Below are 19,090 nucleotides of genomic sequence, written 5' to 3'. Positions count from 1 at the left end.
AAAAAAATTAAATCATTTCTAATTTTAGAGATATTTATTTAAAATCCAGGCATTTGTTTCACCTTTGATGATCACATTAATGATGATTTGTGAATCCCCTTCAAGGTGCATCTTTTTTACTCCAAATTTCAATCCCCATTGAACCACCAATAAGGCTGCTTGGGCTTCCGCTTAATTATGTACCCCTCTCAAGTCTTTGGGCTCCCAACATCACAATATTCCCATGCCAATCTCTAATGACAACTCCTGCCCCTGAGACACCTGGACTGCCTTTAGAGGCTCCATAGAAGTTTGTCTTATATTACCCTGGCTACGGCAATTTCCATTTTTCTTTGAGTGAAGGGGAAAAATTCGGATCAACTTGAGAAGGGCCCATGAACGGGCCAATTGAGGAGAAGATTAGACATTATAGTTTTGTGATAGTAGATTGGTATGAAGCTAATATCTTATAACATCTAAGTTGCCGATTCGGGTTCGAGCACCTGGTTCACCGGTTCAACAAAATTTTGAAAAGGGGTTTGGGTTTGTTAGTATAGAAACAATTTAAATATTATATATATGCAGCCTAGAAGCATGAATTAAGATTAGAATGTCACATGGCTTCATATAAACAACAAAAAACATCATAAACTTGTTAGATCTTGTCCGTGACTTACATTTGAAGAAGTGTTGTATGTATTAAAAATCATAGCAAACTACTGATGATCATGAAAGTGGTGTGGTAATAAGAAGAAGCTAATTGCAATTTAGCTAATGTTTATTTTAAGAGAAGATTGAGACTCCAAATCTTTGTGGAGACCAACTATTCTATTTAAAGTATTGTGTATATCTTAGATTGTAAGGTTTGATACAAGTTCAAGGATTTTTGTATTCAATGAATTTAACTGCATAAGTGAACTTAGGAAACTGAATATCTCTCTTGTTGTTCATAAGCTGGGGATTGTAAATTAGAAGACAGACGTATGTAACTTTCAAAGAAAAATAGTTCTACCTAAACAATAAATACAATTACCACAAAATATATACCAAATCGTATTACACTGACACATTATATGAACCTATATATTAATATAATTCATTATGTAATATTAAATTCCATTTATATCTTCCATTATTAAACTATCATCTTATCCCTTGCACCTCCTATGGCTGCGAGTGCTAGTTTATGCTTAATTGAATGAATGAATTTGAATTAGCCTAATAAATCTGTTATGGTTTGGTAAAACCCTTCAACGCAGATTTTTCTTCCACTTGGTTGGAATCTCAAAACCCGACTCAAATTACAGCCATTTGCTCACTTGTGCATTACACAGCAACTGAGGTCGCACGTTACTCTTTCGAACAGACTGGGAGCGATAATGACGGAGTTCAAGATAGATGATAAGAGTGGAACAACATTGCACCTTTTCCTCTTCTCGGACGTTTCCAACAGCAAGTGGGTATTCTTTGGTTCTCTTTGTTTTGGTGCAATTCAAGTTCCTGCAAATATCTATCATATTCAAATCTCTTGCTTATGTTGGGGAATGTTGATGTTTTTGTAAATAACCCAATGTAAAACATTTTTTTGAAGCTATGATACAGAGGCTAGTATATTTTGGCAATTTTGACTTTTTTTTTTTTTTCGCCGGACAAAGGTTTTTGGGTAGGTGAGAGGGGATGTTCTGGTAGAATTTGCAGATTTTGGCCACTGATTTTTTTCTAGCAAAACAAGGGAATATTTTGGCAGCAGAGGGTAGATTTCATCTACTACTAACAACAGCCCTGTGTACCTTGCAGGCTCCCTTCAAACCCTAGTTTGCTTGCAAAGGAGTTGCTTTTTTAATTTTTGCAATAATTTGGGTGTATAGTGTCTAAATCGGGCAAACCGGATATCATTGGAAAGGTGGCTTTGAGCAACTGTCTAGTGGTGTAGGTTTCATCATCAAATTTTGCTGTTGGTAAATTTTATAATCTATTGAAGTTAGATCATCCTTTTTTGCTTTGAGCTCATGGTTTTTTGTTTGATATCTCCAATTTTCATGATTCTTTCTATGTGGGAAGCTATTTTACAGGTTTTAGATCAACCTAAGGACTTTTTTCAGATTCTATCCCGTGTTTTTTTCTATTCAATTTTTTGTAATTTCACATTTTGATCAATTACTTGGACATTTCGGCACCTGAAAATGATTTGTTTGTATGAGATCACTTCATTTGATCTGATTTACATGCATTGAGGTTATTGGTCTCTGTTTTTTATTTGAGGAAGTATCATGGGTTTTTGTTGTCCATCTTTTTGTGGTTATCCTAGAAAAGGATAATTTTGATTCCTAGCAAAACAACATCTTGATGACACATCTCAGGTGGCTTAATCTTTTGTCTTATCTCTATGGACTCATACCTGCACTAGACACACCAAGGAGTAGATTAGCTTGGGGTAACATTATTGATCATGTTGTAAGATACATTTGTTTTAGTGTTGATCATGACGCTATGTGCGTTGTATCAGACATTGATTGTACCCATACACTTTGGACTAAACTTTGGGAGATCCATAGAGAGTCAACTTAGGTAGATGATATCAATACAAAGGTTGATTCCACACACTTACTTTCCATCGAATCTTGGAAATATGATATGTATTCGATGCAAACACATGCACATGGAAAAGCATTCATTTTGAACAATAATCTCAACAGTATAAGTGGAGCATCAACTATCATTAAGAATTCTTGATGCAAGAGCATCTAGGGTGTATGGATAATCTTGCATCAATCAAAGATATTTTATCTAACGTTTGTATCTTTTGCAAGTATTTTTCTGGTTTTACAAATGGTATGGGTTGCTAATTTTGAAGTTTTTGGATTGCAATTGGCATCTTTAGTCCAATAAAGCATCCTATGTGTTCTAGTTTATTTTCATGAGACTCTAATCAACGCATGCATGTTTCTTATTTTGAGGAACAAAACTGGACCAGTATGAGATTGTTTATTGTATAATAGTAACTTGTTTGAACAAAGTGCTAAGCATTTGAAACTTGTGCTAGTTTCTTGTATTACCTACTTTATTATGTGTCTCGAGAGGGGTCATTTATGGAACTGCATTTAATTTGGAGACTCCTTGCTTGAAGTACATTGAAAATGGTAGTTTTTTTTCGTTACACATAAAAGTATATGCTACACATGGATGATGCCCCAAATTCCAAGGCTGATTAATGATCAAATCATTTAAATTTAGGCTTTTGATCCTTATCACGTTTGCGTATGATAGTTTGGTACAATACCATTTAAAACGTGTCAATTATAAATTTTCTATATAAAGAGAAGTCCGATATAATTTGGGGAGAGGAAAGATAGTGAAGCCACGAGATAGGGGAAGGAATAGATAGCCCTTAATTGTATCCTCCAACCTCAATTGCATTAAGTCTTATGCACCAAGCACTTATTTGTAAGGTTACAAAATACATACTTTTTGTTATTTAGGATAATACTTAATATATCCCAAAAACCATTGCTTCAAAGCAAAACATTTAAAGTGACAACAAAATGAGAAAAAAAACTTGTAATCTAAATGAAAAAGAAATAAAAGCAACCTATAAATAGGCTCTTTTCATGCATCCAAAATAGGAGATGACATAAATGGATCTAGTTAAATTTAGCTTATCTGAAAATTCCTTTGAGTTTGAAGAAACTAAAGAATCAAGAGAAGTTGGAGCCAATGTGTTGCCCTTCTCAAGTGCCAATTGAACCTTTTCAATGAGTGCCCTTGCAATATCTATTGGAGGCCTTAAAAATTCCTTTTCTTTTTTGAGCTGATGATGAGCAAATCTGCTTTCCTCAACCAAATCCCGGATCTTGGGCTTTTACTTCTCTTTCATTGACGATTTTACCATAAGCTTCATTAGTTCTTCCATAGTATCTTAGACTAAAAGAAGGGACTTGTAAGCACATTCACACTAGCTGATCAAATTCAGCCCTTAAATATCTTAGATTATTCTTTGTAAATGCACAAGAAATATGTCACTAGGTTTGGTAGAAACAATAGATGAAATGGGTAAATATGGTTTTGGTTTGGGTATTGGGCCAGGATGGGTTTGGGCTTACCCAAGTCCAGTCTAGGCACCTTGGGTTCTCTATGGATTTTCCCTAGGGGGTAAGCCTTTGATTTTTCATTGTGTTTTTAATTAGTGTTTGAGGCACAACTATAAAGAATCAACAGATTGGATGACACCATGATTTGCCATCTGATTAAGCCATCCAATGATGTTGGGGTAAAGGAGGTCATTGATTGCCGCAGGCATTGCAATAGATATTCGGTATATTATTTGTGCAATGCTTTGAACTCATGATGTTTGGTATTGTTTGTGTTGTCATGTTTGTGCCTTGATTTCATTTGTTTTGTGTTTGTATCGATGAGAGTGGATGAACAAAGGCAATGAGAAGGGTTGTCATGGGCTTCTATGTTAGTTATCTCCCAATCACCCAACCTTCTTAGTTAATCTTTCTTTTAGAAAACTCATTCAATATTCTTATATTGGGCCTTTGTTGTTTTTAAAAAATTATAATGTTGCCTTCTAATTTTGAGAAGTCTTATTTTTCAATTTTTAATCCGTTTGAAACAAATGAATTATAAATCTTTATATATATATATATATATTTGCAAATAATGAATATTTTTATTATATATGTATTAGCAAATTATGAATATTTTTAGTATATAATTGTTTGAACTATTTAAACTCTCCTTTCTTGGTCCTTAATGAGCTTTTGGTTCAATTTTCTTTTTCTTTAAGGGTAGCAAACCACATCTTTCGTCTTATCTCCGCTTGGTTGCAAAACTATAGGAGAAGGCTTAATTTCTTAAGCTCTCAATTATACATCCCAAGGTTTGTACCTTTTCTCACCAACACCATAGTTGGTGTAGATACACTTAATTGCTTTGTTCTTTAATTTTGATTGTTTGGCACATGTGCATATGCTTCACAATGAAAAACACAAAGATGTTGTAATGAGGGATTTTTTCTAACCAGCCTCCATAGGAGTCTTATCCACAAGAGTTGATGTAGGAGACCTATTTAGTAGGTTACAAGCCATAGCAACCGTTCCGCCCAAAACTTTTGTTCCAAACCACCTCCACTGAGCATATTCAAGGCTCTCTCCATCAGTATCTTGTTCATTTTTCCTGCAGCTTGTCTATTGAGGGGTATATGGACTTGCCTTATCTCCCGCAATCCAATGCTGGTTACAAAATTTATCAAAGTCTATAGAAAAAATTCACCACCACTGTCAGTTCTTAAAACCTTAATCTTCCAACCAATCTAATTTTCTACAAGAGCCTTAAACTCTCTAAAACAAATAAACACTTCAGATTTACTTCTAAGAAAATACACCCATGTCCTTCTATAGTAGTCATCTATGAAAGATACATAATGATAATACAAAGATTTTGAAAATGAAGGAACATTTACAAGATCAAAAAAATTAGAATAAATTAGATCCAATACCTCAAAAGATTTGTGAGAACTCGAGTGAATTTAAAGTAGTTTTGTTTACCATTTATGCAATTTTCATAGAAATCAATCTCAAGAGCATAATCATTTAAACCCTCAACAAGATTTTTTATTTTTTAAGGTCCTTATACCCTTCGCACTTGTGTGGCTCAATCCCTAGTGTTGTGACATCATCATCTTCATAGGTAGCTTGGTCTTTGAAGCAAGAACATCCTTAGCTACCCATAAAGCACAACTATTGGAAGTAGATGCAACACTCTTTATTGCTGTTCAGATAGTGGAGGTATAGATTTTGTAGATCTTTTCACTATAGGAGTAGAAGAACTCTCACATTGAACTATGCATACTCTAGTTAAAATAGATTGCCTACACAATTACCCTTAGCAAGTACCATAGCTCTTCACATCATCATATACTCCTCATTAGAGAAAACAACCTACCCACCCACATCATTAAACTTGCTAACTGAAAGCAGTTTTCATGCCAAACTAGGGATATGTAGTACACTATTGATGCCCACCACACATCCATCTAGCAATTGAATCAAATCTCTTTCATGGTCAACAATCTTCAGGTGTGTCATCTCCAATGTACACCTTCACACTATTATATTTTTTGTACTTTGGAAACCAACACTGATGTGGAGTCATGTGGAAATAAGCCCCATAGTCTAGCAACTCCACATGTGTTGCCAAGGCTTTAACAAAAGCATCACCTTCATCCTAAGAATTTTTCAGGTACAACATTTGAATCATATTTCTTTATCTTTTTCTCCTCCTTGCAGTCTCTTTTGAAATGCCTAGGCTTGCTATAGTTCCAGCATTTAGCCTTGGATCTCCACAAGATTTTCATATAACTTTGTCTCTTTTCTTGTCCTCCTTTCTTTCCTCTTTTTGTCTCCCATGAACAACTTTGGCCTCCTTGGTTGATTCAAATTTTTTTCTTCACATCTCCGCTGAAAATAATGATGCAACTACCTCATCTATTTTGAGTTTAGAGGTAGTACCGTCAATTGCTATCACCAAGTGATCTCATGAGTCTAGCAAAGGACATAACAAAGTCATGCATCAATTCCCTTCCATCTTCACTCCAAGAAGGTGCAACTAGGTAACAATATGATGAAAGCATTTAGGTGCTTGGCCACAAAACCATGATCCTCCATCTTCAGGGTATAAAATTTTCTCAGGAAAAGTTTATTTAGTAGCAATTTATCTTAATAAATCTCATCCATCTTTTTCTATAGAGCTGCAATAATGGCTTCTTCATGTTCATTCAACAATTTGGAGTTTGCTAAACAAAGCTCAATGGGGCCCTTGACTTTTTTGCCCATTTGTCGCAATTTGCTTGTGATGTAGCAATAGGTTTGGATTTGGATACTATAGCCCATAGATCTCTATCTATGAGCATATCCTCAATCTTGAACTTCCCAAGATGAAAGTTTGTGTCCAAGAACTCCATTACTATCCTTGACATGCTTGCCATTTTCTTGCGACAAGATCTCCTTATGCACAAACTCCCATTCAATCAAAGAGTAGAAAAAAATGCCCCTAACACCTAGAATCCGATGTGGTTAGGCTTTGATACCAAATGAAAAGAAGAAAGAGTGTGAACATGCTTCTTGATCTAAACTCTTAGGAGAGGTGTGCGCAAATAAATTACATCTTTGCAGTTACAATGAAAACTACACAGCTAAAGTTATACCATAACATAGATTTACATGGGAGAAACCCTTTTAGGCCAAACCACAAATCAATTGTATTGTCAGCTATAAAGGTTACAACACAGTCATAGAGACATGCCCTTGAGAAGTATCACCAACAAGAGATCTAGGAGCAAATTTGACAGCATTATAGTACCTATAGAACTCACCATGCAATGCCTATATCAAGCACCCACTAAATGGGAGAAACAATACAAGAAACTTCCAAAAGGTAATTAGAAAAGGTGATGCTCAAATCCCTAGATAAAAATTAAATGCCCAAATCCCAAGATAAGTCCATAGGCTAAAAATGTTGATTATATAGCTTCAGTCGAAATCCGATAAGGCTGACTATGCGGATCAAATGTGTAAGTGGCCTATCGGCCTTACACATTTGATTATATTAATCAATCTGCATTCACCCTTAATAGTATTGTTAAATCCGATTATATATTATCGGGGTTTCTATGATTAAATTTGCCTTAACTGAAACTTATTATTATTGGGTTTGTATGAATCGGTTTGTATAACCGATCATGATTATAGAAAGACGTCTTGTGTTATGAAGGGTCACAATCTCTAGAAGGATGCCATTCAAATTCAATATATCATTATATGTCTCTCCCTCACTTGGTGACGAACGAATAACACACAAGCATCCGTGAATATATAGATCGTGGGAAATTGATATGCTCCAGTCTGTGAACATATACTGATCGATGATATTATTAGAAGATCCAGCAGTTCGTATGGTGTCTTCCATACCTTGCATTGGCATCTACAGTTCGTGCATTATCTTGTGCAAGCAAATTGGCTTCATCTCCAGCCCGTACATTCTCAGTTCGTGTGAAATCAATCCGCCTCCATCTGCAGTTCGAATATTGTGTTTATCATTAGTTGTTCGGGCGTCATCATTTTCAGTTTGTGGATTGGTATTTAATTCATCTAAAGGAGCAGATTGATCACATCTCATTGTGTAGTGATCGATTACATATTGCATGCTCGGGGGAGACGATTGCAGTATATCGTCTATGGTTGGGAGGACAACCATGATCTGAATCATTGCTCGTGGTTAATCGAGCACACCCTATGATTACTGTGCATGGTCATCTTCTTGTGATCCTAGTATTGTAAGAAAATCAACATGGTATCAGAGCAAGGTTCTTGAAGAGCCATTGCCACAGTTAGTGTACTCTCCCCTGTCTTGAGAAGGAGCTTGAGCTTAAGAGTGGAAAGATATGTCAGGGATAGAGATCATCTTTAGATTGAGTAGAGAGAGATTCTTGGATACAGGTTATAATTAAGGATGATGCCAGGAATAATGAGAAGGAAGTTCAGGCCACTTCTTTCGATCTAGACTTTGATGATTCTCTTCTTAGAAGTGACAATTCTATCTTCAGCCTCGGAAACACTGCAGATTTGCATTTGTCAATGGCAACTGAAATAGGAGTTTAGGACCTTCATTGGATGAAAGGACCAAGTTGATCAGACAAGTCTTTTCCCTACTACCACAATATGATAATATGTGATGCATTGCTTATGATAGTTGACTATTGTATGCATTGGACTAATGTTTGTCTTCCTGTTCATGAGACTAGAACTGACCATGTGTAAGGTTGAGTCCTATAGCCCTTAGCTATGATTACATAACAATTTAAGACATCTAGTTTATCATTATTAGTTTTTTTGTTATGAATTATGTTTAACAACAGATTAATACAAGTGTATGTGCAAGTGCATGTGTGATTGTAGGGGACACTTGTAGACCTTAGTAGTTAAGGTCTGCTGTTATGCTACTTGCAAGGGTTGCAAGTTTATCCAAAGCCAGATGGAGTTTGGAAGAAGACTAGTACTTAGAAGGAAGAAAGAAGCAGCTTGCATCAGGAAGGATGTTGATGAGCGTTTTGAGATAAGTATTTTTTGGTTATTATCTCTTGATTATTATTGTTATTTGCTTGTCGTAGTTAGCCTCTTATTTGTATTCCTATATGTACTATAAGAGTTATTTGCCTCGTTATACTCTTGTTCTTTTCTTTGGCCCTCAAGGATGGGTTTTGCAGGAAAAGAAGAACGATGCATTAGGAATCCCGTCGAGGCATTTGTGTAGGTAATGTTAGCATTGAGGATTACAAAGTAAAGTCGAGACAAGAGGGCTCTCCTAGTAAGAGGGAGCAGACTTCGAAGGGGTTTTGTTCTGATCTCCGGATGGTCATATTCCTTTATGGTCTAGGGCTCGATCTTATGAGATTGATGATTCGAGAGGGAGGCCTATACAACTTGTCAGGATGCCCAACCCAAGTGTTGATATCTGCTTATGACAGATCAAAAACTTGCCCGCCTTGGTAGTCTTGAGAAAGATGGCTACAGATCTTTTTAAAAGCACGAGAGCACTTAGTTCCTTGCCGAGCTGTGATAGTAGGTCCAAGGTGGTCTTGAATCCAACACATTTAGCCACGTGTGGATCATGCCAGATGATGTTATGAGTTGAGATGCTTAGAGACATGGGAGTCTCTTGGAGCAATATGTCTTCCATGATTGAGACCATGTGAGCAGGTTATGCTTCTGTGTTAGAGGGAGCAGCTAGAGGATCGACTTCAGTTGACTTCCGAGGATCTTGGTCATATTTGTTCAGAGGGAGTGGACCATGTCAAGATGGTTTCTCTTGTGATCAGATGAATACTTGGTGATCATGGGATTCACCAAGAATGATGGTGTATACATAAAGGTTGTTGATGGTGAGGCATTGATTTTGGTCCTTCATGTTGATGACTTATTTCTCTCTGGGGCAGAGAAGCTCATCATTCAATGTTAGAGGGAGTTAGCCTTTGAATTTGAGATGAAGGATCTTGGCCTTATGCACTACTTCCTTGGGTTAGAAGTTTGGCAGAAATCTGATGGGATCATTCTGAGTCAAGGGAAGTACACCATTGACATTCTAAAGAGATTTGGTATGATGGATTGTAAATCCATGTCCACACCTATGGAGACCAACTTGCATAAGTTAAGAGAGGCTGCAACTAATTTGGATCTGGTAGATTCTACGCTATACGGGTAGATGATTGGGTCCTTGATGTATCTAGTCAATACTAGACCAGATATTTGCTATGCAGTGAGTGCACTTAGCCAGTTCATGTGTGAACCAAAGCAAATACATCTAGTTGCAACAAAACATATTCTGAGATACTTGTGCGGTACAATTGGATATGGCCTGAGATATTCTTCTGATATGAACTTGAAGCTGCATGGATATATTGATTCCGATTGAGCAGGATGTGTCACTGATCGGAAGAGCACCTTTGGTTGTTGTTTCAGTTTGGGTTCTGCTATGATTTCTTGGTGCAGCAGGAAACAGTCTTCAGTAGCACCGAGCTCCACAAAAGCCGAGTATATTGCAGCATGTGTGGGAGCATGAGAACCAGTGTGGCTTCGGAAGCTTCTTGCAGAATTGTATGGACAATCCTTAGAGCCTACAATTATCCATTGTGATAATCAAAGTTATGTAAAGCTTTTTGTCAATCCTGTGTTTCATGATAGATCGAAGCATGTGGAAATCAAGTTTCACTATGTTAGAGACATGGTGGAAAGGAATGCTATTCAGTTGAGATACATTAGTACTGATGAGCAAACGACAGACATTCTCAGCAAGCCTCTCTCCAGAATAAAGTTTGTGTACTTTCGAGGTAAGCTTGGTATGGTGGAGAATGAAGCCCTAGCTGAGATTGAGTCTCTGCTTCATTGATTTGTTTATATATATACTAATGTATTCTTCTCTTCAAAATATGTTTAAAGTGTAAACTCTTGTTAATGCATTTCTCTTTGAGAGGGACTTGAGGCGTAAGCCCTTATCTCCACCCTCTGATATGGTTCATGGTGGATGTCATGTGTGTGACGCCATGACAACACCACGTGAGAGAGTCCGCGGTGGTTTTCTTGTACTTGTGTGTTTACCCTCTGGATGAGCCATGGTGAATATCATTGTGAGGTGACGATCTCACAATAATGGTTGATATCTCGTGAGGTAATATCTATGGATAAGCCATAATGGTGGATATCACGTGAGGTGATATCTATGGATAAGCCATAATGGTGGATATTACGTGAGGAGATATCTATATATAAAGCCATAATGGTGGATATCACGTGAGGTGATATCTATGGATAAGTCATAATGGTGGATATTACGTGAGGAGATATCTATATATAAAGCCATAATGGTGGATATCACGTGAGGTGATATCTATGGATAAGCCATGATGGTTGATATCACAGAGAGGTGATATCTTTCCTTTCCACATATGGATGTAGCCTTTGTGGTCAATCATCACAATAAGATGATGTAACTTGTAAACATTAAGAAGGATTCCTCCCTAGCTAAGAGAGAGTGTTGATTATATAGCTTCAGTCGAAATTCGATAAGGCCGACTATGCAGATCAAATGTGTAAGTGGCCTATCGGCCTTACACATTTGATTATATCAATCAATTTGCATTCACCCTTAATATTATTATTAAATCCGATTATATATTATCGGGGTTTCTATGATTAAATTTGCCTTAACCGAAACTTATTGTCGGGTTTGTATGAATTGGTTTGTATAACCGATCATGATTATAGAAAGACGCCTTATGTTAAGAAGGGTTATGATCTCTAGAAGGATGCCATTCGAATTCAATATATTATTATACTTCCCTCCTTCACTTGGTGATGAGTGAATAACACACAAGCATCCGTGAATATATAGATCGTGGGAAATTGATATACTGCAGTCTGTGAACATATACTGATTGATGATCTTATTAGAAGATCCAGCAGTTCGTATGGTGTCTTCCATACCTTGCATTGGCATCTATAGTTCGTGCATTATCTTGTGCAAGCAAATTGGCTTCATCTCCAGCCCGTACATTCTTAGTTCGTGTGAAATCAATCCTCCTCCATCTGCAGTTCGAATATTGTGTTTATCATCAGTTGTTCGGGCATCCTCATTTTCAGTTTGTGGATTGGTATTTAATTCATCTAAGGGAGCAGATCGATCACATCTCATTGTGTAGAGATCGATTACATATTGCATGCTCGGGGGAGACGATAGTAGTTTATCTTCTATGGTTGGGAGGGCAACCATGATTTGAATCATTGCCCGTGGTTAATCGAGCACACCCTATGATTACTGTGTATGGGCATCTTCTTGTGATCCTAGTATTGTAAGAAAATCAACAAAAAATAGCATTTTCCTTCCACCTGCCATAAACTTGTCAAAATCCATTCACTGCCTTGGGAACACCATTTTGGCTTCATTATCTCCATTGAAAGGTGTTTACTCTCCTATGTGTCATAGATACTGTTACATTTCCAATGAGGATCAACTTCCCGAGACCATAATTGTTGATCTAGGAAGCCAATTGAGCTCATTTTATTCTAAATTGTAGAGTTCGAAGAGATCAATGGCCTTCTAACTAGGAACTTGATATGACCTATTTTGATACAATTTTAAGTCCAAAAATGACCTCTACAGTGTAGAAATTGAGATCATTTGTTCTATAGATTGAAAATTGCATTTTTTGTGCTTTTTACATTTAGATGCAAGGTTGGGACACCTTTCCTAACATTCAATGTCTTCTTACACAATATTCCAAGTATTTCGAAGAATAAATAATAAATAAATAATCTCTCAACCTTCACTTCCCATTTAACCCACTTCATAACATTTGGAGATTATACATAGTTTATTATATACATGAATAGTGACAATTAATCATTAAGGTTTTTGACACACATAAACTTACGATGCTTACACTTGACTTTAACATTTCAAAGACATAATAGGAAACCAAGATGAATGAATCAAGTGCTAGAAGAGGCAAGGTCCATGGCCTCTCGCCATCAACAAAAAAAAATTGTGCTCACTGGCTTCGTGAAAGAAGCTGCAGCATTATCCAAGATTCCAAAGTGTCAATCTTTTGTAAACCTTACCATGCTCATCAGTCTTGTGAACAAAGTGATACCGATTATCAATATGCTTTGTATGAGCATGGTACATTGGATTATTTTCCAAATAGATAGCACTCTTAACTATCATATTTGATCTTGACCTGACTCCACACTAAGCCAATATTTAAACACAATCTCATTAACTATATTACCTCCTTACAACCATGTACTCTTCATTTGTAGTTGTTGGTGTTGGAAATAAGCCACACCCGGACCAACGATGGACTGGTCCAAGAGGGTCCAGTAGCTCAGTGGTAGAGCACTCCAGCAGCGTATGGAAGGTCCTAGGTTTGAGTCCTAGTTGGTCCATGTCTCAACATGGTATCAGAGCCAGGTCCAGGCTAGGAGCCCCAAGCACACTAGAGGTGTGGCTTAAAGGGGGGGTGTTGGTGTTGGAAATAAGCCACACCCGGACCAACGATGGACTGGTCCAAGAGGGGCCAGTAGCTCAGTGGTAGAGCACTCCAGCAGCGTATGGAAGGTCCTAGGTTCGAGTCCTAGTTGGTCCATGTTTCAACAGTAGTGAACAACTTAATCAGACATCTAGACATCTAGAGGTGGGAATTATCATCATGGTCTGCCACTGGTTGCTTGAGGCCAATCTAGTTTACTTAGGCCAATTATATTGTTCCAACCTGCTGTCTGTCCAACCAAGGCTAACCCTAGGGTTCCTTGGCTGATCTTAGCCTGCAAGGTCAACCCTACACTGCTCACACCAATAGATTGCTGCCTGAAGTGACTTCCCAACAGTTGAGATGACTGCCTAAGCCAGAGGTTAATCTTCAACCATCATATGGCTGCCATAGGCTTGGAAGCCATCTGGAACAAGTTGTGGCATAACTCAGTGACCTAAAGGTAATTTGTGAAGTAATTTCTGCCCTGAATCTTTGAAATCTTCAATTCAGGGTTGTGAATCAAATATTGCAGCAAAAAAAACTTTGTCAAATTGGATCTGAATCAACAAAGTTCATTATTCTTGTGCTAATTTCTAGATTTAAGAGACTGGAGATGAAAAGTCTGCTTAAATATATGAAAGGCATTCATTAAGGGCAAGTGTAGAGGCAAATTATTACACATTCAAGGAAATGAAACTAAACAATGGCTGGTACCTCTACTTTGGCTAGATGTTTGACTTCATGACTACCAGTTCTAGTTATCTTGATTGAAGCTGGTGCAGCATAGATGTGCCACCAAGAGTCCATTTTAAACTTATGATTTAAAATTTATTCTGTTTTGGTGATATAGGGTTTTTTGAATTTAGTTTTTCCATTCCAGTAGAAACCTAGATTTGTAGCCCATTATAACATTTTTTAATGGTTTCAGCAGGATACTAAATTCTTGAGTGGTTGATAGGTGTAGATCATAGTTTAGTGACTTATAGTTATTTACACTGAGCTAAGAACTACAATTCATGTATCCGATAAAGAACTGATTATATAGCTTGTAATCTACTGATGCTCCCCTTTTTAAGTTTAGGATTGGTAATGGTTATGGCAAGGTCATGAACTCGCTTCTATTGTAAACTGATGCACATTCCGTGTTTTTCCCTGTACATACTAGTTGTCTTGAAATATTTAAAATTTCCTATCCAATTCCTAAATTGAAGCCCATTAAGATCTTTTTATGCGAGTCAGGCCTGTGTATGTTGGAGATGGTGTACAATATATATTTATATTTAAGAAATTCCAATCCATCTGATATGGATATGTTTAACCTAAGATACCAGATTCTCTTGGGCAGGCTTGGTTTCGGGTCCAGGTTCTCTTCGGGTCCTGGTTTGAGCTGGGTCCTCCATGGATTCCCCTCGGGTCCTGTTGATGTGTTTTTTATGCACATGACAATACAGAATAAATTACCAAAGTAATTTACCCTCTCTTGAACAAAATCACCTCAGATGCTAAGAATGAGATCAACTAAAATGATTCCAAGGTTTCTACATGTCAGGTCTTGACGAGTGGGTAAGTTCAGTGGTTGATGTGAATTGCCGTGTTTCACTTTGGGGACTTACGCAAATATTTGGATTATCATGAATGATGCGGAATAGGTGTGCTGACAACTTAAGATTTATCAATAAGGCTCTAGATTTACTTCTTAATAAAAAAAGGGGAAAAAAAAATAGGGTTCAGGAAATCTATTCTAATCCTAGTAATGTAGGAAATGATGAATGGATTTAATGGAATCAAACTAGGCAAGGTCTCACAATCAGGTATTGACACAAGCTTAGTGCAATCATCTAAGGTGTACTTAATGATTTTCAGACTATTACCATCAAACGAAGACACCATCCAAGTTGGTGCTTGTCAACGGACGCATAATAGTTGAAGTTATGCTTACTCAAACTCCAGTTGACCACACAAGGCGCACTTACCAGCGGAAAGAGGCTAGTGGTATGGACTAAGGATTCCACACAAATATACTCAACAAATCTTCCACTCAATCTAACATACATGAAAATAAATTCTAATCTAAATTCTAATCTAACTTGGAGGAATTGAGAACCATGAATGCAAATACAACATTTGAAGAGCAAAATCACCAACAATTGAACAATGATTAGGATTCAAATAGCTGTAGCATATACCAACAATTCTACAAAAACTCTCTCTTACAAATGAGAGACAAAGGGGCATATATAGAGTCTCTTACAAAATGGATGGCCCAGATTGATCTAAGATCAACGGCCGAGATCATGCCAACAAAACCCTAGAATTGCTCTAATTAGGGTTACATAAAAAATGGCGCCACCAACATATGGCCCAATGAAAAGATACCTAGTCATCATATCGGGAATCTTCTAGAAGATTCCTTCCTGCATCTCTCTCTCTCCTAGCATACTCCAAGAATCTAGCCAATACTGAATCTAACTCCTCCATGGAAATGCTAGGCAAGGTATCCTGCTGTAAATCAATCACATCCAATGAATCCGAGCAAGCATTCAAAGTGTTATCCCATTCTGGCATAAGCTTCTGCGAATTATGAACATGAATCAACAAAGAGACCAAGTCATCAATCTAACACTTCTGCAAAGAGTCCAACTGGCAAAAATACATAAACTTCATCTTGTCTCTTAATTCGGCTAAGTGTAAACCACTAGCAGCACTAACATCAACACCCAATAATTCCTCAATCGAGGCAAGGATTTTCATCTGAATGTCCTGAATTAATCCTTCCATCTCCATACAACTCGATTGGGCGTTCTCATAAGCTGATTTCTTCAAAGCTAGTGCACAATACCAGCCATGGAAATTATATATGTCTCCACTGTGCACAATGTTCTCGCTGACCAAGGTGGAATTAGGAACCTTCTTCAATGCCAGGAGGCGTGGAATAGTCTTCTCTTGGATAGGTCGGAATTCCTCCCAAACTTCCTCCAAATACTGGATTCTGAATACAAGCGTCGTTGTCTTATCATATGCTTGACAAACTGAGTAAGGAAATCATCTGCTTGCTTCCTTGTGCTTTCAATCCACTTTTCCACCTCTGAGTGTGTACCTCTCGCTACCTCGCAGTGTGAATGTATTCCATGGTCAACTGCAATAGGGGAAATAAGGGTGGGATCTCTACGCCTTGTCCCTGCAATATGCTCTCTGAGTCTAATAATTTCTTCTTTGTACCTTTCATTCTCCGCAATCGCTGTGTCTAACTTTGCATTGATTGCCTGGAGGTTGTCACCAATTTCCTGAAATTCCTGCCCTGCGGATGGACGACCAAGGGCAACTGAAGTGATCTGGAAATCCATGGGAGTAGCAGTGTCCGCTGTCACGCCGGCTCTAGGAACAACAATTTGCGCAATCCGCATTCCTGTCTCATCTCTAGCAATGTGCGACAAAATCTCCACTCTCTTGGGCTCCTTCTTCTTAGCACTCCTAGCTAGGTAGTCATCAATATCATCAATAGGTTGTACTTCTATCATTTGTTTACTTTTTTCCATACTCTTCTTCAACCATTCAGGAATAGCGGTCATCTTCATACCATCATCGAGACATATTTCTCGATCAAGGTCCTTTAGTGCCGAGATAACTTCATCATTATCATCAGAATTATTTCTGGTCCAATCATATACATCTTTTCCCAAACTAACTTCCAAAAGGACAGTAGGGGATCCCGGCTGGTCATCATTCTCATCAGGAGGTGCAGATGTTATTGTGGCATGAAATTCCTGAGTATTCTCTGCTAGTATCACTGTGTTGGAACACTGCTGAGTCTCCTTATTCTGTTCTGTTACTTCAATCACTTCGATTGATGAGACATTGGGAGGGGGTGAAGGAATGATAAGTGGAGGAATGATAGTCTTCTGTTTCTTCTTCACATCCTCAATCTTCTTCCCTCTAGCCTTGACTTCTCCAGGCATGTTCTTCCTTCTCTTGGGAGCTTGACTCTCTTCGTTTGCATGAATCCTAACATCACTGACAGTCCTCTGATCATCCTCGGAAGTAGATTCTTCCGGTTTCATCTTTTCATAAGTGAAGGGAACACCCATGTCAACTAATCTGTTCATCTGCATATCCACCCATGTGCGGGAGAAATTCAAGACTTCTCTCATCAATACATTCAGGTCAATCTCTTCTGACTCTGACCAATTTGGCAATAGGATTGCTTTCTTCATTTCATTCTCATAATGTGGGTGTGTATGATCTCTATCATTTAATACCTGATCAGGGATGAGGAAAAGTCCACACCTCCTCATGAAATCCACTGACATTCTGGACTACATTCTTCTCTTCACTGCTTGTTCGTCCATTAAGTTAGCCCAATAATCCTCCATGTCAACCTTATGAGTGAACTTCTCTCCTCTGATCCTTCCGACCTTCTTGTCTAGATCGAACCTTTCTCTTTTCTTGTAGGTAGCAAATCTGTAGAGTGCAATCTCCTCACTTGCAGTGCTAGTAGCTATGGCGGATTGGTAGACCTCTGACGTCTTCCCAACTGAAATAGGGAATGTCATTCCTGTCCTGTGCTTCTCTCTCTGGATAACATCGAACTCTAGAAGTTGTCTTACCACTTCCAACAATATCATTCTGTCAGTCGGATACCTAGGAAGTCTGTAGGGTTTAGATTGAAACCCATGAATCCTGAGGTATGTGAAAGTGGGAAACTGTATATACCACGATCCATATTTCTCTATTAACTCTGTTGCCTCCTTGGACAATCTTTTGTGGATTCCGCCCTGCATCATCCGTGTGATGTACATAGTGAATGCATCATTCACTCTCTTATAGTCTTCAATTCTGTGCATACTCAACTGGGGGTAGCATTCATAACTCTTAAATTGTCCTTGCCCATTCCCAACTTCACCTTTGCATATTAATCCTCTGTATGAAACAAATCGTGCAAGCAGGTACACCAGGTAAGAAGTCATGGCGAATGACTTGGACCGCTTTACATTCCTCAACTGAAAATCCAGATTGTCGCTTATGATCTTGGACCAATTCACTAGTGTTCCTCTAAGACAATCTTGGATGAAGTAGAACATCCATCCATGAAATATTGCTCCTTGCGGCATTCCCATCACTCTGTTGAGTAGGAATATCAAATCACTATATTCCTCCTTAAAATCTACGCACATAAGTGTCTTGGGAGCCTTGGAATGATGATTCCTAGGTTCAATCATCCACTCTTTATTAATTAAACTCTTGCATACACCCATCTTCTTCGTGTATCTGTCTGCATAATCCTCCTTGGTCACATCCTTCATGTCTATTCCACGTGGAATTCCGAATACCTCAGCAATGGCATCCTCGGCAAGGTAGGCGATGACAACGCCTTTAGGACTCTTGATCATTCTTGTGAGCGGATCGTAACATCGTGCACACTCCAGGATCAACTCACTGCACTGTATGGATTGTGGAAACCCAACGGCATGGAAAATACCACTCTTCATTATATTCACATATGCTGGAGAAGGAACCTGATCTCTGGAT

At 38.0% G+C, this 19,090-nt stretch overlaps 1 protein-coding gene across 1 annotated transcript in view; it reads left to right on the top strand.

The window, feature by feature from the left end:
* Nucleotides 1–1,134: 1,134 nt before the first annotated feature.
* LOC131069042 (uncharacterized) overlaps nt 1,135–19,090 on the top strand; it is a 33,987-nt gene continuing 16,031 nt past the window's right edge. The window contains exon 1 of the mRNA XM_058004353.1: nt 1,135–1,435. Coding sequence (XP_057860336.1) covers nt 1,359–1,435 — 77 coding nt within the window. The 5' untranslated portion in view covers nt 1,135–1,358. The remainder of the gene's footprint in view (nt 1,436–19,090) is intronic.

The sequence above is a fragment of the Cryptomeria japonica genome, chromosome 4 (genome assembly GCF_030272615.1).
Source record: "Cryptomeria japonica chromosome 4, Sugi_1.0, whole genome shotgun sequence".
Taxonomy (NCBI): Eukaryota; Viridiplantae; Streptophyta; class Pinopsida; order Cupressales; family Cupressaceae; genus Cryptomeria; species Cryptomeria japonica.
The sequence above is the reverse complement of the archived record's forward strand: the minus strand, read 5'-3'. Positions and strand labels throughout refer to the sequence as shown.